The sequence below is a fragment of the Theropithecus gelada genome, chromosome 1, assembly GCF_003255815.1.
Source record: "Theropithecus gelada isolate Dixy chromosome 1, Tgel_1.0, whole genome shotgun sequence".
Taxonomy (NCBI): domain Eukaryota; kingdom Metazoa; phylum Chordata; class Mammalia; order Primates; family Cercopithecidae; genus Theropithecus; species Theropithecus gelada.
Genome location: NC_037668.1, coordinates 5,991,161 through 6,013,686, shown reverse-complemented (window position 1 = coordinate 6,013,686; position 22,526 = coordinate 5,991,161). Strand labels below are relative to the sequence as shown.

The 22,526-nt window shown below is 37.3% G+C and overlaps 1 protein-coding gene across 1 annotated transcript in view; it reads left to right on the top strand.

Annotated features, from left to right (window-relative positions):
- Positions 1–22,526, top strand: part of RSBN1 (round spermatid basic protein 1) — a 51,678-nt gene that overhangs the window by 23,146 nt on the left and 6,006 nt on the right. The window contains exons 3-5 of the mRNA XM_025364096.1: positions 12,108–12,245; positions 12,560–12,702; positions 21,903–22,070. Of these exons, the coding sequence (XP_025219881.1) occupies positions 12,108–12,245; positions 12,560–12,702; positions 21,903–22,070 (449 nt within the window). The remainder of the gene's footprint in view (positions 1–12,107; positions 12,246–12,559; positions 12,703–21,902; positions 22,071–22,526) is intronic.

The following is a 22,526-nucleotide window of genomic DNA, read 5'->3' as shown; positions in this document are numbered from 1 at the left end:
ATTCCTATGATCAGGCAGGTTTAAGAAACACTGTTTTAAACCACATACCATCTACTATTACTCTAGTTCCTTTCATTTGACCTGTAGATAGCATCTTTTTAGAATTTCAGAGCATCATAAACTAAGAGATAATCTTATCTGACCTCTGCAAAGTGCAAATTTAAAAAAATCATGTTTTGATTGGTCGTCACTGGGGGACTTTGTCTCTTCATAACATTTTATAATGCTTCCCATTGGGTCGTCAACATTGCCTGGGAAGCCTACTTCGTTTCTTTGGTTAGCTTGCTTACCTATTCTTCATAAATACTATTTAAACTTTCTCTGTATACATCTTTTCCTCATTCTCTCCTGTTACAGTAGAGAAGAGATTCTATCTCCTCCTCAAAGCCTAATTTGTCAGGCTAATTTGTCTACTTGTGTTATGAATACCATCCCTTAGCCTGCTAAGGTTTTTTAAAAACTGTTGTCAAATATATACAAAATTTACCATTTTAACCATTTTAAAGTGTATAATTCTGTGGCATTGGGTATATATGTGGTTGTACTATTACCACAACTTTTTCCTCATACCAAACAGAAACTCTGTACCCATTAGCTTAGGATCTTTAATGTCAGTTACCCGTTACTACCCCTCCAACCTTTCCCTTCTCCATTCCCACTCCCCACATAATTAAAAGTATAAAATATATTAAGCAAATTTCTGCTTAGTGTCTTTCCCCCCTTTTTTTTTTTTTTTAATAAACTTTTCCTTTCTCCCTAGAAGTAAATCTTTATTCTGAATTTGTGGCTTATCATGTCCTTTTATCTTTTAACATTTTACTAATACCAAATGAACATAAAAACAATATTTGTACCTTTGTGTTTTAAAACTATAGTGTATTGTGGGTATCATTCAGCGGGCTATTTTTGTTCAACATTGTTTTTGAAGATTATTATACACGTAACTCTACATTAATTTTAACCATTATATTTAGTATTTCGTTGGGCGACTGTATCACCGTTTTTGAACACCTTACTTTTCCTCTGCTGTCAAACAACAACTATCAACACAGAAGACTTCTTTGTCCAAATGTGGGAGATTTCTCCCCCACAACAAGCAAACAATCAGTTCTGCAGCAGACACCAGCTGGATGTCATCCAATTCAATTCCGACACTACCCAGAGTCAGTTTTGGATCCCAAATAGAGGGCTCAGTCCCCAGAATTGACCCCTCCTTCCCACCAGTCACAAGTCCAGGCCTCTGGAACTTCTGACCAACTGGCTTCAAGTTGGGGGTTCCCATGATCCCCCCTTTGAGTTCAGTGGATTTGCTAGAGTAGCTCAGAGAACTCAGGGAAATACTTATGTTTATCAGTTTAGTATGATGGATATGTTAAAGGGTGCAAATAAACAGCCATATGAAGAGATACACAGGGCGTGGTCTGGAAGGGTCCCAAGCGCAGGAGCTTCTTTCCCCGTAGAGTTGGGGTGTGCCACCCTCCCTACAAGTGTATGAATTCCTGTTCATCTTCCTGTCTGCTTCCACATGTTCAACTATCCAGATGCTCTCTGAACCTCTTGGGTTTTTATGAAGCCTTCAGTACGTAGGCTTGATTGATTAAGCCAGTGGCCATTGGTGGTCAGCTTGACCTTTAGCACCCCTCCCTGGAGGTTGGGGGTAGGACTGAACGTCCCAACCCTCAATTTTCTTATCTTTCCTATTATATTTTTCATTGTCTTTTTTCCTGCTTTCTAGGGGTAGATTTAACTAGCTTCTTAATGTTGACTAATGTCAGCTGTAATTTGAGAGGTTGTTCTTGTTCTCTGTTCCTTTTTTAATAACTTCCTATTGTTTTATGGATACAATACCCTTTTTCATCTCTCTGATACTAATTATACTTGTTTTTAAATTCTCTTTTATGTTGTAAGTTGTTCAAGTTCTTTTTTGTTTTTGTTCTAGTCTTCTATTTATGTCATATGTTTTCATCAAACATGGTGATCTGTTCATATTGAAACATGAGTCGTTGTAAAACTGGTTAGAAACTCTGTGAACACATGGGTAGGATTTATCAATTGAAGACTGGATAGGCAATGTGGTCATATGGTGAGAAAAGCTCTAAATATTAAGTGTTTAAAGATATTGTTTCTTGGGCTTTTAGTTTCTACAGCTAAAAATCTACCACATTTTTGTCAGGGGATAGAGTAGTTTATACACCCGTCTGCTAGAATTCTTGGAAGGAGGTAGGTGATTGCATTGTTAAATAACTGGGATTTTACTTAATTCCTTGCTTTCAGTGTAATGGTTCTCTCCCATGGACTTGTGCCTTGTATCCTTGTGTCTGTAGTCATTTGGTTCACTTTCACCACAGATAAGGTGAGGAAAAAGGAGTATGGGATAGGGAGGTAGAATGTAAGTGGAAGGGTCTCACTGACTCAAGCAGATTTTAAACTCAACTTTTTTGTTTTTAATTGCATGCTTTGTTCCTTGCTTTCTATAAAACTTAGCCAGAGTTCTCATTTTGCAAATTTCCCTGTACATTTTTCACCTTCCCAAAACATTTTGATAGCTTGTACCTATAGTTTTTACTTCTGTTCTCTTTGAATATTTGGGATTTATAGCCTTGCTATTTTATTCTCACTTGAGTGGGATTTTGATAAGGAATAGAAAAAAATCGTACATTCAGTCTACCATGTTTAAACAGCAGTCCTCTTCACCTTTTCATCTTTATCAGATTCTTTCTGTTAGTGTTGAAACATGATCACACAAAAGAGGACTTAAATGGAAAGATATATTACTATGTTCCTGGGGAAGAAGAATCAATATCAGAATGACAGTTTCTCCTAAATTATAAATTGAACACAATCCTAATAAAATAGAAATAGTTGTTTTTTGAGACAAGCAAGCAGATACTGAAGTTTATATGCAAAAATAAGTAGGCAAGAACAGCCAGAAAAGAAAAGAAAAAGTGGAGGAGTGCCCTACCTGGTACCAATATATTCTAAAGATTTAATTATTAAATCAGTATAATTGGTTTATGAGCTCTGTTCAGCAAGACAGAAAATTTGGAAATAGACTACAGACACTCACCACCATGCCCAGCTAATTTTTTGTATTTTTTTTTAGTAGAGATAGGGTTTCATCATGTTGCCCAGGCTGGTCTTAAACTCCTGGGCTCAAGTGATCTGCCTGCTTTGGCCTCCCAAAGTGCTGGGATTACAGGTGTGTGCCATCCGGCCCCCAAACAATGGCTTGAAACAACACAAATTAGTTTCTTACAGTTCTGAAGGCTCTGAGGGAAAAAAATCAAGTTTTTGCCTTTTTTAGCTTCTTGTGTCTTGTATTTCCTAGCTTGTGACCCCTTCCTCCATCTTCAAAGTATAATACCCCAGGCTATACTTCTGTCATCACATTGCCTTCTGAAGTATCTGTCCGCCTCAGTCTTACAAAGACACGTGTTATTACATTTAAGCCCATCTGGATAATCCAGGATACTCTCCTCATCTCAAGATCCTCAATTTATTCACATCTGCAGAGTCCCTTTTGCCGTAAGGTAACATTCACAGGTTCTAGGGATTAGGTTCTCGGGGTTAGGCTTTTTGGAAGCCATTTTTCAACCTATCACATACTTCCAGCTCATCATGTCCACAACAATGAAACCTGGTCCTCCTTCGGAAGACAGAGTAGTTTCTCTGTCAGGTTCCAAAGTACAGAAGCTGGCAGTCATCTTTGATACTTCTTTCTGTTATCTATCATATCCAATCTTTGTCCACATCTTGACAATTTTATCTCCTGTATAATTTTCAGATCTCTTTTTTTTCTTTTAAAAATAAGTCCCTGTTTAAAATCAAGCTATTAGCTTAGCCTAACATTTCTTACTTGGCATATTATAGAATACTCCTAGCTGATCTCTTTACTTTTTGTGCCCCTCTGAGAAAACTAAACAAACAAAAAGCCAAAGGCAAATTGGGTAACTTTCCTTCTCTTCAGATCCTTTAGTGGCTTTCCAAAATCCTTAATGTGATCTTCCAGGCTTTCCATAATCCAGCCACAAGTGTTTTTTTCAGTCTCATCTTTATTTTTCTCTTGCTTTCTGTGTTTATTACCATTAGCTTTCTTTTAGATCTTGGAAAGGGCAATGCTTAAGAGATTTTGTTTCCCTCTGAACTTGTTCTTTAGATCTGAGCTCAGTGTTACTTCAAGGAACACTTTATTCCCCGGATCAGGATCCCATGTTCTTTTTCATAGTATCATACACCTTACATTCTGAAGATCATAGTTTATAATTAAATGTTTGTTTAGATTAGTGTCTGCCTCTCCCTACTAGACTGTAAGCTTCAAGTGGCTAGGAGTAGGTCTGGTTTGCTATACCTGTGTTGAGGACAGTGGCATAAAATATATGTTTATGTGCTATGTAATGACATTTCGGTCAATGACAGACCACATATGTAAACTGATTCTGTAAGATTATAATGGAGCTGAAAAATTCCTATCGCTTACTATATTTACTATACCTTTTATCATTATTTTAGAGCATACTTCTACTTATTAAAAAAAAAGTTAACTGTAAAACAGCCTCAAACAGGTCTTTCAGGAGATATTACAGAAGGCTTTGTTATCATAGCAGATGATTGCTCCATGAGTGTTACTGCCCCTGAAGACTTTTCAGCAGGACAGGATGTGGAGATGAAAGACAGTGATATTGATCATTCAGACCCTGTTGTAGGCGTAGGCCAGTGTGTGCATTTGTATCTTTGTTTCTAACAAAAAAGGTTTTAAAAAGTTAAAAAAAGTTTTTAAGTAGAAAATACAGAATAAGGATGTAAAGAAAATATTTTTGTATAGCTGTACAATGTGTTTTAAACTATGTGTTATTACAAGAGTCAAAGAATTTAAAAACTCATAAAGTTTATAAAAATTACAGTAAGCTAAAGTTAATTTATTATTGAAGAAAGAAAATTTTAAAAAATTAGTTTAGCCTAAGTGTACACTGTTTATAAAGTCTACAGTAGTGTACAGCAGTGTTCTAGGCCTTTACATTCACTCACCACTCACTCGCTGACCCAGAACAACTTCCCATTCTGCAAGCATGGGAAGTTAAATGTGTTTAGATACATAAAAACTTACCATTGTGTTTTAGTTGTCTACAGCGGGGGTCCTCAACTGTACTGGTCCCCCAGTACTGGTCTGTGGCCTGTTAAAAACCAGGCTGCAGCAAGCTATAATAGCATTGCTGCTTGAGCCCCACCTCCTGTCAGATAAGCTGCAGCATTCGATTCTCATAGGAGTGTGAACTCTGTTGTGAATTATGCATGTGAGGGGTCTAGTTTGCACACTTCTTATGAGAATCTGACTAATGCCTGATGATCTGAGGTGGGTCAGTTTCAGCCAAAACCATGCCTGCCAACCCCCCACCCTGTTCCGTGGAAAAATTATCTTCCATGACACCGGTCCCTCATGCCAAAAAGGTTGGGGACCACTGGCCTACGGTATTCAGTACAATAACGTGCTGTAAGTTTTGTAGCCTAGGAGCAATAGGCTATGTTATATAGCCTAGGTGTATAGCAGGCTATACCACTTAGATTTGTGTAAGTACAATCTGTGATGTTCTCAAGCACAAATTGCCTAATGATATTTCTCAGAATGTATTTCTGTCATTAGGTGACACATGACTGTACAATAAACTTGTGGTAAATGAATGACACCTGCTTTCCTGTAACTCATGTTACTGGCCTCCAAGTATTTGAAGATTGTTGTGTCCCTCCTTTAATCTTTTCAAGTTAAATACTTTTGAAATACTTTTGATTTCTTGAATTCTTCCTCCATTTTGTATGGTTTGCAAGTCCCTAATCACTTTAAATGTTATATTTTGGGTGTGCCCTAGTTATAGATTTTTTTAGCCCAGATCAGGAGATCACACCCCAGATGATACCTCTGTGCAATGCAGAATATTGCCTCCCTCATTACAAAGTATATAAGATACAGGCTAAACAACCATAACAATGAGGACCAATGTGCAGTGGCTAGAACAAAAGTTTCTCTCTTGTTTAGCAGTCCAGAGGTAAGCAACTCTGTTCCTTGTTGTCATCCAGGATCCTAGTTTCCTTCTGTCTTTAATTTTTGTCATTCCTACTGGTGTTGTCATGTGCATGGTTGAGACTAGCTCTTTACCACTCTGTGTTTCAGCCCTCAAAAGAGAAAAAGGAAGTGGAGGGCAAGCCAGTTCCTTATAAAGGTATGCCCTGAAGATTGCATATGTAACTTATGTGACTGTCTTATTGGCCCAAACTTAGGCACAGGCCACAGCTAGCTGTCAGGGAGCCTAGCTCATTGGCCATATGCCCAGAAAGTTTTCTTACTAAAAGGAAGGAATACTTTGCTTGTTTGGCATTAGTTTCCTACAGTTGGTGAATGTTTTTTTGTTTTATTTATTTATTTTTCTCGCTCTCTCTTTTTTTGTTTTCTTCTTGTCAGCCTTTTCAAAAGGTTGAAAACTGGTGCATGTTGAATTTGTGGTCATAATTGCTGTTCATTGTTATGCTGTTTATTATTTAAATGTAACAAACATTTGCATTTATTAAATTTTTTAATGCAAGTGATAGACTGGCAATCAGCAGTTCTTCTCCGCGCCCCCCCCCCCCCCGCTTTTTTTCTTTTTGCCAGAGTTTGTGGTTGATTACTTCATTTCTAGCCCTAACATACAGAAATTCAACAAATATTTATTACTACATACCAGGCACTCTGTATTACAGATATATAATATTGAATGATACAGATTATTCTCTTTCACAAAGTTTGTATGCAAACATATTGCTTGATTTCTTTTGTGCGTGGTTTAAATTAGGGGTTGGCAAACTTTTTCTATTAAGGACCAGATAGTATTTTCTGCCCTGTGGCCTAAAATTTATGTAAAGAATTCAAACAACCCAATAACAACAACGAAATAATCTGATTTAAAAATGGGCAAAAGACCTAAATAGACATTCTGAAATTTGAAGACATACAACAGGTATATGAAAAAATGTTCAACATCATTCATCATCAGGGAAATGGAAGTCAGAACTACAATGAGATACCACCTCACCCCAGTTATGGCTGTTAACAAAAAGAGAAAAAATAAATGCTGGTGAGGATATGAAAAAAGGATAACTTTTATACAGTTAATGTCAATCTAAATTAGTACAGCCATTATGGTCAACAGTGTGGAGGTTCCTTAAAAAATTAAAAATAGAATGACCACATGACCAAGCAATTCCACTTCTTGGTATATGTCCAACTCAAGGAAATTTACTCAGTATGTTGAAGATCTGCATTTCCATGTTTATTGCAGCACTATTCATAACAGCCAGTTTGTTTTTCTTAAAAAATAGTTGTCCTTGACCATTTTTTGAAATGTTATTCTTACATCATTTTAATTGCATTACTTCTTACTTCATCCTTTCACAATTCCTTTAGCTAACTCTTCCTCCTGTCTAATACCTGTTTTAAGTGAAGTTCTTGGTTCTCTGTCTCTCTCTATTCTTTCTCTCAAGTCTTAGTCACTTAAAAAAGTACATGTTATAGACAATTTGCAAATCTATGCATCTGTTCCTTACCTTTTTTGATCTAGTTATAACTCCAAATCTCACTTATCTAAAATCTGTAAATATTATGTACTTCAGTTCTTTGAGCTTGAAACCTTATTTTGAGTCATTTTATACCATCAAGGAAATAATAGGAGTTGTAGAGGTGGACAATAACATGTGAAAACTTGTAGAGGCAGCAGAAATTATTTAGAATTTGGGAAATGTATATTTAGAATGTGGCAAATGTGGAGAATGTGGCAAATGTTGGTCTGTTACTCCCTTGAAATAATAGATCAAGAGGGGCTTTGTCTTCCTTAAAAAGGATTTTCTAGTTTGATTCTATAGGTAGTATGGAGCTACTAAAGGATTTAAAATGGGAAGGTTTAATGATAAGATGTTTTTCCCTAGATTATTTGTAGCAGTATGTAGGATGGCTCTTGGGGATGGGAATCCTGAAGCAAGGATACTGGTTAAGAGGTTTTACGATTAGGTGAGAAATGATAATTTCCTGAATTAAGGCAGTGGTACTGCAGATTTAGTTAGAAGGATAGATTTTGATTTAAGTGATGAGGAAGAGGGATTTATCAATTCCTGATTTAGGACCTGAGAAAATGAATATTATTAACTGGCGAAGTACATACAGAAGGAAAAAAAGAAGGTTTGGGAGGGGAAGGGAACCTTACAAAAAAACGAGCTCTGTTCTGTAGGTATTAAATTCAGGGGTGTCTGTGGGCTGCCCAGGAGGCATTTGTATGTAAAGATCTGAATCTGAGGCAAAGTTTTAAGTTAGAGATGTAGATATGGAATGTAGTAGGGTACAGGTGATAGTTAAATCTGTAGTATAATTGAAACCACCCGCAGATAATATGTTGAATGAAAACTGGGCCAACTCTGCAACAACCACGTTTTGGAGAGGAGGAAGCCCGGAAAGGGAAATCAAGAAAGCAAGTGATTGAAAAGCATTTCTTGAATTTGGCTGTGAAGAGGTCATCAGTGATTTGTTTCAGGGGAGTGGTGTGGGCAGAAGCCTGATTGCAATGATATGAGATGTGAATAAAAGGTGAGGTGAGGCAGTAGAGACAGGTAATACAGACTAATATTACAGAAGTAGGATTTTTATGTGAAAAAGGTATATCATGTTGCTTTTGATGGCAAGTTGCAGGATAGTCAATTTTAAAATGGGCTTAAATGATGAAAGAGATTTATTGGCTTTTGGAATGGAAAAGTCCAGAGGTGGGATTGATAGTTTGAATGTTTCACGCTTGGGGTTTGCAGGCAGGACTGGTGGAAGGACTGGGATAGAGGATGAGAGTGTGTTTATGAGAGAGGGATAAACCTTGGGGTTTAGCCTAGATATGGAAGCAGCTGGAAGAAGGAGGGGACTGATACTGAGAAAAAAACGTAGGTCACAGAAAGCCAGAAGTCTAAGTAAAGGAATGAAAACAGGAAGGTTGTGGTTTACTAATAAGGGCTTTCTCTAGCTAGGCTAACTTAGCTACAGTTATCCAAATAGGCTTTATACATTGCAGCTTTCAAAATCCAGTCCTAGTATTTTGTAGCGTAGTTGTTTACTTGATGGCTCTTCTGCCAGGAAATAAAAATTGAACATTGTTAATTCTTTGTCATTCGTGGATACAACATTGGTACTCACACAAAGGTGTGAACCTGAAGATCCTCATAAGATGAGAAGCTTTTCTTTGTGTATATATGAAAATAAACAAGTTGGTCTTGGCAAAATTATGAGGTTGCTATATTTTGTGGTCATACCCTGTCTTTGTCTTCTGTTGTTCCCGCCCTCCTCCTTTTTAAGTTTACTTTTTTTCTCTTTACAAATAAGAAAAGATGCTTCATATTTATTCATGTCACATGTTAATTATTCTAGGTGTTTACCTTTCTAAGGTGTCTTCAAGTTCAGTGCTGTTGAGTTTAGCGGTATTTGAATTAGGTAAACTTGGAGTGGTGTGATATAAGAATATTAATTCTGTCTCACTTTATGTGTAAAATTTAAAGTAATATGAATTCCTTCAAATTAGTAATGCATTGAGTTGCATAACCTCAAAGCCAGCAGGCCAAGTGAATTGAAAACTGCCACTTGGCAGTGTATTTCTTTAGGATTGGTCTTGAGTTTTGGCAGCTTTAAATTATGATAGGTCTTAAGAGTCACTTCTGGCTGGGAAAAAGATTTTAAAAAAGATTATGATAGGTCTTTAGGACATTTGTCCCATAAAATGCCTGTATAGAGTGAAAGCCTTTCTTAGGAAAGGAATTTCTGAGACTGGGAATAGTTGGGAGAGGTGTTTGGGGGAGACTGATACTTCTTTCTTTTTTTTTGAGATGGAGTCTTGCTCTGTCGCCCAGGCTAGAGTGCAGTGGCACGATCTTGGCTCGTTGCAACCTCCACCTCCCGTGTTTAAGTAGTTCTCTGCCTCAGCCTCCCAAGTAACTGGGACTACAGGCATGTACCACCACACCCAGCTAATTTTTGCATTTTTAGTAGAAATGGGGTTTCACCATCTTGGCCAGGCTGGTCTTGAACTCCTGACCTCGTGATCCATCCGCTTCAGCCTCCCAAAGTGCTGGAATTACAGGCATGAGCCACCATGCCTGGCCGAGACTGATATTTCTTATTATCCCATATCATAAAAGCATATGATTCCTAGAAATGTTGCTGAAGGTTAAATCTACTTTAGTTGTTTTAGAGTGCTTAGAAAGGTTAGAAAAATGATTTTAAAAGACTTCCCTTTCTTCCCCTTCCTTATATCTATATCCCATGGTGAGCCTTTGTTCCATGCTGCCACCCCTGGCATTTTATGGCATGATGATCATACAAAACTTACGGAAAGTAATTCATATGAATATATATAAAAAGTAATTCTGGCCTGGGTGGCTGCTGCTTAAGAATCATCTGAAGTGATCTTGGGGGGAGAATTTGTAAGGATTTGTAAGGAATTAAGAAATCCTCACCCCTGCTATTTGAGAACAAGATCTACGGCCTTTTTTTCTGTGTATATGTGTGTGGGTGATGTTAAATTGTCTATGGAAAAAAAATTGATTCTAAAAATGCTGCTGAAGAACAAATGGTGAAGAATTGTGGTAAGATATCCTAGATGGTCGTTTATGTAGACTGTTTCCTATTAAGGCAAAATAGGTGGTATTTAAAACATGACGGTAGATTCTTTAAATTTTTTTTAATGTTCAATAAAGAGCCATTTTATATAAAGGCACAGCTATATGTTAGACTTTTAAATTTAATCTGCATTTTAACAGAGGTAGAAAATGCTAGGTAACTGATCTGAAGTGGAAATTCTGGTTAAATGCAGCATTTCTAGTCTAGTCCATTGCCATGTACAGGATCCATCTCTCTATCCTTGAGAAACTCTAAATTGGAGATTACATAAGATACGAACATACATGAAATGACTAGAGGAATAGTATCAGATTGTACGGAATTAATTGATAGATTACATTCAAATGCTAGATAGGATGCTCTGGGCTACATATTTGTATAGGATATGCCCTCAATTCACTAGAGAGTTGATACAGTGAAAATGTATGTTGCTCATAGGTAACATTAGACTTCAGAGAAGGGAGAGATCATGGAGTATGACCAGAAAGATTTCTGGAAAAAAAAAAAAAAAGCTTTTGAACTGCTCTTTGAAGTATGGATACGATTTGGGTTGACAGAAAAGAGGACATTCCAGATGGGCCAAATTCAAGAGAAAAATCACTGGAGGTAGAAATAAGTTTGTTGTAAGTTGAGTAGAGAAAAAAGATTGGGGCCAGGTGTGGTGGCTCACACCTGTACTCTTAAAACTTTGGGAGGCCAAGGCAGGTGGATCAGTTGAAGTCGGGAGTTCAAGACCAGCCTGGCCAACGTGGTGAAAGCCTATCTCTACTAAAAAAATACAAAAATTAGCCAGGCGTGGCAGCGCACACTTGTAATTCCAGCTACTTGGGAGGCTGAGGGAGGAGAATCGCTTGAACCCAGGAGGTGGAGGTTGCAGTGAGCCAAGATCACGCCATCGCACTCCAGCCTGTGGGACAAAGAGTGAAACTCCGTCTCAAAAAAAAAAAGATTGGTCTGTCTTGGTAACAGTGAGCCTGGTATCCTGGTATCTGGGCTAAAGTGAAGACTTTGAAGCTAGGGAGTACAAAATGAACATGGAAGATTAATCTGACCATGGTCTTTTTTTCTCCCTGCCCTGATGATTTTACTTTTATATGTTTTTTTCCTTAAATAAAAATCACACTCTAAAATATTTAAAATATTACAAAGTTAAAAAAAATCATTTTTAGAGAAGTTTAAGTATTAAATAGATCTTAATGTCTTCAATATTTATTTGAGATGTTCAGGCTCACTCACACATTGAAATTTGCTTGTGGCAAATGTATTAGTGTATTTGTCAGTGTGCTTGGGTGCCTCTCTGACTTTATTCAAGGTATTGACCATTCAGTTCTTAGTTTGTAGAAGAAATGGCAACATTGGAAACAATAACCTATTTTAATTCTTTAATTATATTATAGTTGTGCCTCAGTCCATTTTTCCCCCTTTCATTTTATCTTAGGTCAACAGGACATACTGCTGTGGCACCTACCGAGCAGGTCCTATGCGGCAGATAAGTCTTGTTGGAGCAGTAGATGAAGAAGTTGGTGATTATTTCCCAGAGTTCCTTGATATGTTAGAAGAATCACCATTTCTGAAAGTGAGTATTAATTAAGATTATTAAAGTTTTGATCTTTACTTAAGTGGGCCCTTTATATGTTGAAGAGTATTAAACTAATATTGCCTATTGAAATTAAATTTATCCAGTGTTTTGCATAGAAATGTTTAGATATAATAATATTGGTACAAAGTACTTAAATTCAATTATTCTTTTTAATATAAATTACTATGTAGCATTTGTTTCTTTATATACAGTTGTAAAAAAGTCTTCTTAGAACTTTTATTTGGGTGGGGGGATTAACTTATAAATCACTGAAACGATTTTTTAATGTGACTAATCCATCTGATTTCTAGATGACTTTGCCCTGGGGTACACTTTCCAGCCTCCGACTCCAGTGTAGGTCCCAGAGTGATGATGGGCCTATAATGTGGGTAAGGCCAGGAGAACAGATGATCCCAACAGCAGATATGCCAAAGTCACCCTTCAAAAGACGACGGTAAATATTTCTTTTTCTCAAATAAACAAAACTACTTTTTTTTAATTGGTTGCTTATAAAAATGAGCACAGTTTGAAAACCATTTGTCTTGGGCTCCCTTAAGTAAATATTTTAGTTGTCAGTTCCTCGTTTCAGTTCAATCATCATACAGTTATCACAGTGAGGCATTTTTCTAAAACACAAATTTAATTTTTACTTATTTTTTAAAAACCTGTGCCCTAACTGCCTGCAGGATAAAAGATCAAATCCCTTAGTGTGGTTTACAAGGATCTTTCATAATCTGGTCAGCTGTACCTCTTCTAGACGTATCTGGTTTTAGTCTTCTCCGGCCATACTGAATTCACTTTCCAAACCATAGTCTATCATAACGCTTTGCTTTTGCACTATTTCTTTTTTTTTTTTTTTTTTTTTTTGAGATAGGGTCTTACTCTGTTGCCCAGAGCTAGAGTGCAGTGGTACAATCATAGCTCACTGTATTCTTGAACTTTTGGGCTCAGGAGAGCCTCCCAAATAGCTGTGGCTATAGGTGTGCACTACCATGCCCATCCGATTCAAAAAATTGTTTTGTGTATTTTATTTTTGTAGAGATGGGGGTCTCATCATGTTGCCCAGGGTGGCTTTGAACTCCTGGCCTCAGATGATCCTCCTGCCTCAGCCTCCCAAAGTGTTGGGGTTACCATCCCACAGCAAACTTAATACATTTTCAAAACTTAGCTTGAGCTCAGCACAGTGTCATATGCCTTTAGTCCTAGCTACCTGGTAGGCTGAAGTAGGAGGATCACTTGAGCCCAGGACTCCACAACAAGATCCTGTCTCAAACCAAAACCAAAACCAAACAAAACTTAATTTGGACGTCACCTCCTTTGTGAAGTTTTTCTTTCCTCCCTTAGGTAACTTTGCTACAGTGTTCTGTTCATTAAAGTTCTGTTTACATGTTTTTATTTTTAACTAATATTTGAGGTGTGCTTTGGGAAGACAGGGACTCTTTTATTCATCTTTGTCCTCATGACATATACTATAGGTAACCAGTATTTGCTACATGAAACCAGTAATGTACCGTAGTACCGAGCCTCAGTAATTCATATTGTGCTAACATGTTTTGTGTTTCAGACTCTTAAGACAAATGTAGATTAACTCACTCTCTAGTATTTTGAAAAATCTAATTTAATGAGACCGAAAATGATTTATACCTGCTTAGACTTTAGCAATTCAAAATAAGTGCCCAGAAGTGAGTTTTAATGGACTAATCTAAACCTTAACTTAAGACTCATAGGAGAATGATACTTGAGCTAAGTATGGAATAATCTTAGGTACTTGAAATGCATGAAAATACTTTGAGAAAATTATGTACGAATGCAGGGTGGTGGGATGGTAAAAACCCAGGAGTTATTTGAAAGTTCTGCGCATTGTTAGATTATAGCAGTTTTTGTTGCAGGATGATGACGAATCTTGAAATCTTATTAAATTGTTAAATACTATATACATTTTTTTGTTCTGTAGTCTTTCCCCCAAAAATCACCATCATTTGTTTCCTGAAAAATGTAATAGGAAAGAGTAAAAAGAGGGCAGGCGCAGTGGCTCACACCTGTAATCCCAGCACTTTGGGATGCTGAGGCAGGCAGATTGCTTGAGTCCAGGAGTTCAAGACCAGCCTGGACAACATGACAAAACCCTGTCTCTAGTAAAAATACAAAAATTAGCATGGTGGCACGCTCCTGTAATCCTAGTTATTGAGGTGGTTGAAGCATGAGAATCGCTTGAACTCGGGAGGCCAAGGTTGCAGTGAGGTTGCAGTGAGCTGAGATGGCGCCTCTGCACTCCAGCCTGGGTGACAGAGCAAGACTCCATTTCAAAAAGGAAAAAAAAAAAAAACAAGAGTAGAAAGAAGGCAGACCAGGCGTGGTGGCTCACACCTGTAATCCCAGCACTTTGGGAGGCCAAGGCAGGCATATCACCTGAGGTTAGGAGTTCAAGACCAGCCTGACCAACATGGTGAAATCCCATCTCTACTAAAAATACAAAAATTAGGTGGGCATGGTGGCAGCCACCTTTAATCCCAGCTACTCGGGAGGCTGAGGCAGGAGAATTGCTTGAACCCGGGAGGTGGAGGTTGCAGTGAGCCGAGATTGTGCCATTGCACTCCAGCCTGGGGGACAGGAGCTTCTTCGTCTCCAAAAAAAAAAAAGGCAGAAAGCCACCATTTAGGCATATTAACCTTTCAAATTATATATAGTCATAAATAATCTTTTTACAAAAATCCATTGTTTGTGTGATGTTTACTTTAAAACTTGGGAATTTTTTTTCCTTTAGGCTTATGCGTTATATCAAGATGCAGCTGTATCATTTCTAAACAACTGTGTAGTTTACTGTATGGTTGTATCAAGATTTATTTAACCAATTCTTGGTTGTGTTTTTGTTTTTTTCTTTGAGACAGGGTCTTACTCTGTCACCCAGGCTGGAGTGCAGTGACTCAATGAGGGCTCACTGTAGCCTACCTCCCGGGCTCAGATGATCCTCCCACTTCAGCCCCCCAAGTATCTGGGACTACAGGTGCCTGCCACCATGCCTGGCTAGTTGTTTTTTTTGTTGTTGTTGTTTTAAATTTTAATTGTAGGCCTCACTGTGTTGCCTGGGCTCACACAATCCTCCTGCCTTGACCGTTACCAACTCTTTATTAGTGTAATATTTTCCCAGGTTTTCAATGTAAACAGTATTTTCAAAACATGATACTGGTGTGCTGGAGCCAGTTTGTACCTGTTCACAAAGGCCATCATTAGCATCACTTTCCAATTCCACATCGTGTGATGTCATGTTAGTAACTGGAAATTGTTTGTGTTAGGTGTATTTATACCATAGAAATCAGCTAAAATCAGCCACCTCCCCGACCCTCAAGCCAGAGGTAAAATATATAGAGCGTACCACTGATTGTATGTGGATGGATCATATAAACAAAAACTTCTGTGAGTAAAGAAAAAAAACACTGAAGCCGAAAGGCAAAGAGAAAAACTTGGAACAGAAGGGGAAAAAAGCTTAATAGTCATAATATATATGGGATTTTTACAAAAGAAAAACACCAAAATAGAAATATATATAAAGGAAATCACCAAAGACAAAATAAGAAACCCCTCAAAAAATAGCAAATTAAAATGAGACATTTTGGGGTTGGTATGTTTGTGCATATGTGTGTTTCTTTTCTTTTTTTTTTTTTAATATTTTTTGAGACAGAGTCTCACTCTGTTGCCAGGCTGGAGTGCAGTGGCGCCATCTCGGCTCACTGCAACCTTCGCCTCCTGGGTTCAAGTGATTCTCCTGCCTCAGCCTCCCAAGTAGCTGGGACTACAGGCATGCACCACCATGCCCAGCTACTTTTTGTATTTTTAGTAGAGATGGGGTTTCACCATGTTGGCCAGGATGGTCTTAATCTCTTGACCTTGTGATCCTTCCACCTTGGCCTCCCCAAGTGTTGGGATTACAGGCGTGAGCCACTGCATCCGGCCATGTGTGTTTATATTCTTAGTAAAAATTCCTAAAGGCTCAAAGTATACACATTTCTAATGGACTTCCAGAAATATACCAATTTATACACCCACTCATACAGTTCCCCTTTTTCTTATACTCTCCACTAACATTTTTAACTATATTGATCTGATTGGATAAAAATGTCTCATTTTATTTTATTTAAAAAAATTTTATTAGACAGAGTCTTGCTCTGTCACCCAGGCTGGAGTGCAGTGGTGCGATCTTGGCTCACTACAACCTCTGCCTCCCAGGTTCAAGTGATTCTCATGCCTCAGCCTCCCAAGTAGCTGGGATTACTGGTGTGCGCCACCACGATTGGCTAATTTTTGTATATTTAGTAAAGAAGGGTTTTGCCATATTGGCCAGGCTGGTCCCAAACACCTGGCCTCGAGGGATCTGGCCAGTTTGGCCTGCCAAAGTGCTGGAATTTCAGGCGTGAGCCACCGCGCCCAACCCCAAAATGTCTCATTTTAATTTGCTATTTTTTAAGGGGTTTCTTATTTTGTCTTTGGTGATTTCCTTTATATATATTTCTATTTTGGTGTTTTTCTTTTGTAAAAATCCCATATATATTATGACTATTAAGCTTTTTTTCCCTTCTGTTCCAAATTTTTCTCTTTGCCTTTCGGCTTCAGTGTTTTTTTTCTTTTTTTTTTTTTTTTTTTTTTTTTTTGAGACGGAGTCTCGCTCTGTTGCCCAGGCTGGAGTGCAGTGGCCGGATCTCAGCTCACTGCAGGCTCCGCCTTCCCGGGTTCACGCCATTCTCCTGCCTCAGCCTCCCAAGTAGCTGGGACTACAGGCGCCCGCCACCTCGCCCGGCTAGTTTTTTGTATTTTTTTAGTAGAGACGGGGTTTCACCGTGTTAGCCAGGATGGTCTCGATCTTGTGACCTCGTGATCCGCCCGTCTCGGCCTCCCAAAGTGCTGGGATTATAGGCTTGAGCCACCGCACCCGGCCTTTTTTCTTTACTCACAGAAGTTTTTGTTTATATGAGCTATCTTTCCTTTTGAGGTTTCTCCTTTAGCAGTAGGCTTAGAAGAGCCTTCTCTTATTCAGTGTTATAAAATACTCACCTACATTTTCTCTTAGTACTTCTGTGATTTCAGTATTTACATATTTAATCTACCTGGAATTGGCTTCAGTATAGAGGAAGAGATTTACATTTTTTCCAAGTAGTTAGGCAGCTATACCAACATCATTTATTTAATAATTCATCTGAGGTGCCATCAAATTTTATTTCTATTGGGATTAAATATTCTTAAGTGAGGCATTCAAAAGCATTTTGAATTAGAATTGAATGAATCAAAATGTAAATGCTAATGTCCATCTTTTTGTGTTAGTGAAAACTTCTTGTTGCAGAAAATGGTGGAATCAATGTGAGAAGCTGTTCAGTTACCAAGGACACTGCTAGTGAAGCTTATCTTTGGATTTATGAACTCTGAAGTTAAAGAAATATGTGTACAGAGTTTTTTAAATATCAGATAATACAGCAGGACTTAATAATGGAAAATCCTGCCCACTTTTCCTTCCCAGAGGCAAATATATTTTTACGAGAGGCAAAACCCATTTGTTTATAATACTTTTTTAAAAAGGCTTTGGCAGGGTTTTTTTTTAATTAAACATTTTTTTAATCTTGTGTATATAATAGTTGTATATATGTATGATGCACATGTCATGTTTTCATACAGGTTTTGATTTTTTGGTATGATAGCAGGTATTCCTTCCTCTTACCTGTTCTCTGAATAGTTAAATGACCCCTACTTTATCGTCTTCCTCATTTCTTCTTTCAGTCAGCTGTCCCTACAACATTGCTGGGGTTAATTCATATTCTGTTTTAAAATTATCGTTAGGTCTTACATGCCTTGTTAATAAGTGGATTCTAAAATTTTATGGCTAGCTGTGTTTACTGCAGACCCAGCTAGTAAGTTATTAATTCATATGCTAAGGTTTCAATGTTATGTCGTCACTCAAAGGAAGAATATGCAAAAGCCTCTTTCTTTTCTCTATTTCACCTACGTACTTAAAACCATGTCACATTTTTTGAAAGTTTTATATTTGGTATCATAACTTCTTTAAAAAAAAAAGTCTTCTGTTTTTCCTGCAGTTTCTGATTGCCCTGTTTTTTGAGGTAGGAACATAAAAAAGTGTTCTGTTTTTCCTGCAGTTTCTGATTACCCTCTTTTTCTTTTTTGGGAGGTAGGAACATAATAAACTTTTCTTGACCATCCTAAATATCTTCTGTTCTCTTTATTGCTTTACATCCTTTTATTTATTGCTTCCATTCTCCTTACTGCTTATAGGGTTAGCGTTAAGGTACATTACTTTCTTCCAGAACCACGCTGACTTTGTCATCTGTCTGACTATGGCTTTCTTTAATAACTTTTTTTTTTTTTTGAAAGGGCATTGCTGTTGGTAGTTACCTAGCATTCTGTTCTTTTATCATATCCTCATGCCTTTCAGAATTTTTTTTCGTACTCTCTGCTGTAACATATCAGTTTTTTTTTTAATCTTTTGGAACTCTGTGTTCTGCCTATAGAAGGCTTATTTCAGTTATGCACCTAGGACTTCGTATTTAATGCTTTTCTGCATTAACCTATGGTGGTTGTTCTCCTAGATTTATTTCCTTCTCTTGCTTAACACATTCTCAGGGAATAGTCTAACAAAAAGGAGGTATTCTGAGTCATTGTATGTCTGAAAATTTATTTTTCTGTTAATAAACATGATTTATAGTTTAGCTGAAGTCCAGAAGTTGTGTTGTCTCTTAGTATTATTAGCAGTGCTCTATTGTCTTCTGGCATCTAATATTATTTATGAGAAGTCCTAATGCTAGTGTAATTTTTATTCTTTTGTAGGTAGCCTATTTTTTTCTTGTCTGCAAGCTTATAGCATCATCTATCATCAGCAGTCTGAAATTTCACAGTGTTACATCTTGAGTCTTTCATTCTTATTTTTTAATTATACTTTTTGTTGTTTAGTAGTCACCTTAAATTAAAAGATTCATGTCTCCTTTCCTTTCTGATAATTTTTCTTACCTAATTGCTTTGGCAGTTTCTTCTTTATTTTCTGTTATTTCTTTCTGAAACTACTATTGGTTGAATAATAGATCTCCTGGTTTGATTGTCCTCATATTTCCTATTATCTTTTTGCTTTTGATTCTGAGACATTTACTGGACATTTGTCTTCTAACCTTTCTTTGGTGTTTAAAATTTTAGCATTGTTCATTTTGGTTTTTCTCTGTCAGGTTGCTGTCTTCAGATAGCTGGTGATTTTTGGTTGACCCATTCATATTTTAAAATAAAGCATTGGGTTCATTGTGAGTTATATTTATATTTTGGTGAGTCTTGTCAACAGGTAGACAATTGTCAGTTGTCAGCTTAGAGTGAACAGGCATAGAAATGGACACTAAATGATGTGCCCAAATATCAGAGGATTATGTTCTATTTTTGTGGCAATTTCCATGTGTTTAGAGAATGCGCAGTTTTTCTGGCTGAAAGTTTATCAGGATGTTTTTCGCTATAAGCAACAAAAATTTTGATTCAAACTTGTTTATAAAATAAAATGTCTGTCTTGTATATCGAGAAGTCCAGAGAGGTTGGTTCTAGACACCATATGGTCAGTGTGTCAGTGCTGTTATCAGGGGACCAGATTCTTTCCTTTTCTCTGTTCTAACATTCTCTTGGCCTAGGCTTTGCACTTGCACTAGCTCCCTTTATAGTTGCTAGATGGCTGAGGCAGTTCTAGACATCACATCTGGATCTGGCTATATCTAATAGAAGAAGATAGTATCTTTTCTTGTACTTTCTTAGGAGCTAGGAAACTTCCCAGAAGTCTCTTCGGCATATTTCCTTTCATACTATTAGACAGAATCTGTTCATGTCTATTCATAAATCAGTCACTGTCAGGGGAAATGAGCCTACCATAATTTACCAGGATCAGAAATTAACTCTGGAGCTTGTGAATGAGGTCACATACAGGGCAGGATGAGATGCCTAATGAAAATCAGGGTTCTGTCAGGGAATTAAAGGGGAGGAATGGATGCTGGGTGGGTAGCCATAGTCTACTCCATGTGGGGCAAAATGCCTGTCTACATTTTTTCCTGCACGGATGACTTGTTTGTTTGCAGAATTTCACTTTAATTCCCCTTTTCTCAGCCTTACTTCATTTCTGTTCATCATTATTATGCCTGGCTTCTTTTTGGACTCAGGCTTTTCTAAAGTCTGTTGGGCAGGTCTGCTGCCTTTTGCCTGCTGATCTCTTTTTGTGTATTCTATGCCTGTGGCTTTCTCTGCTCAGTTTTATTAGTCTCAGGTACTATGATCATTTTCCATCTTGTAAAAGTTTGCTAATATTGCTCATTCATTAATTCATTTCCTTCATCACTTATTCACTATCATCTTTAGATTATAATATTATACTTAGAAATTCTTGAGCACATAAAAAAGCAGAAAATAATATAATAAACTGCTGTGTGTTTAATATACAATCAACAGCTGTCAACTCATGGCTAATTCTGTTTCATCTGTACTCTAATCCATTCTCCCATCTAATCCCCACTTCCCCTATTATTGGTTTGAAGACTTTTACTTTCATTTTAATGTAGAAGGAGATAACATGGATGCCTAGTTTGCAATTTTGAATCAGAACTCTAGTCTAACTATAATAGGTTCATTGCCTGATGCACATGGCAAGTCAGTACACCAAAACACCAGATTGCAACAGAGAAAGAAGTTTAATTGTAGGGCCACTAAAAGAGGAGATGGGAGGAAATCTCAAATCTGTCTCTCTGAGGAGTTTGGGGGTTAGGGTTTTTAGAGGTTTTGGAATGGGCTGATGTGTGGAGATGTTCATTGGTCTGAGAGTACAAAGTGAAGTTATGGACAAAGAGATGAATAAACTATTCTCATGGTGATTAGGTTTTTCTGTGGAGGTCTTTAAATTGGTTGGCCGCAGCTGTTTTGCCAGAATTCAGGATCTGCTTAAGCCATTCTTAACATGGGAGATTCTATCTTAAACAAAAGCCTTATGATGCTAATACTTGAATTCTTTTTTTAAAAAAAGTATATATATGTGTGTGTGTGTATATATGTGTGTGTGTATGTATGTGTGTGTGTGTGTGTGTGTATATATATATATATATATTTTTTTTTTTACAAAAAGGTTTCCCACTTCAAGAAATTCTATCTGTAGAAACAGTGGGGATGCAGATGGTCAGTATCTAGTGTTACCTGAGTTGTAGTTATAAGAAAGTGGTCTAAGTGCAGCCTGATTAACACTTAATTATAGCTATATTTCCGTCCAGAATTTTTGTTAACTGTATGAGGGCAGCCTCACTCGTAGCATATTTTGAGAGTTGGAAATAAGATGATTAAGGGTAAAGAAGCCTTAAACTTTGACTTTTATTTTCTGTTGCTAGACAGAAGCACTACATTTGAGCCTAATCTAAGATAATATTTTCAGTTTTATTATGGCACACAGGGAGAGGAAGGTAATTACATTAAGCATTATAATATAGTGTGTTAAATGCTAATGATCATAATCATTGAACCCTTCTCAGTCCTCATGTTATTTAAATCTGGTATTTTAGCAGACTTTTTTGTCTTACTGGTATTAATTAATTTTTTCCTTTTTTTGGTCTCTTTCTTCCTTGCTTACCCTTTGTTTACCAACCAAATCAACTCTAGATCAATGAATGAAATAAAAAATCTCCAGTACCTACCTCGGACCAGTGAACCCCGCGAAGTCCTCTTTGAAGATAGGACTAGAGCTCATGCTGATCATGTAGGTCAGGGGTTTGACTGGCAGAGTACGGCTGCTGTTGGAGTTTTGAAAGCTGTACAATTTGGTGAATGGTGAGTTAATTGAACTCAACTGCAAGGTTGGTTAATATTGTATAAGACAATGTGGACTCTATTTAAAAGGTTTAGGACTAGTTTTTAAATTGTGGTAAAATACACATACAGTTTGCCATCTTAACCATTTTTAAATGTACATGGTGGAGTTAAGCATAATTACATTGTTATGAAGCAGAGCTTCAGAACCTTTTCATCTTGCAAGGCTGTAACTCTATACTCACTGAACAATTTCTCTTTTACTCTCACCCTCGGACTCTGGTAACTATCATTCTACTTTTTGTTTCTATGAATTTGACTACTTTACATACCTCATATAGATGGAATCATATAGTGTTTATCTTTTTGTGACTGGCCTGTTTCTCTTAGCATTGTCCTCAAGGTTCATCCCTGTTGTAGCAAGCATCAGAATCTCCTTCCTTTTTTAGGCTGAATAATAATTCATCATATGTGTAT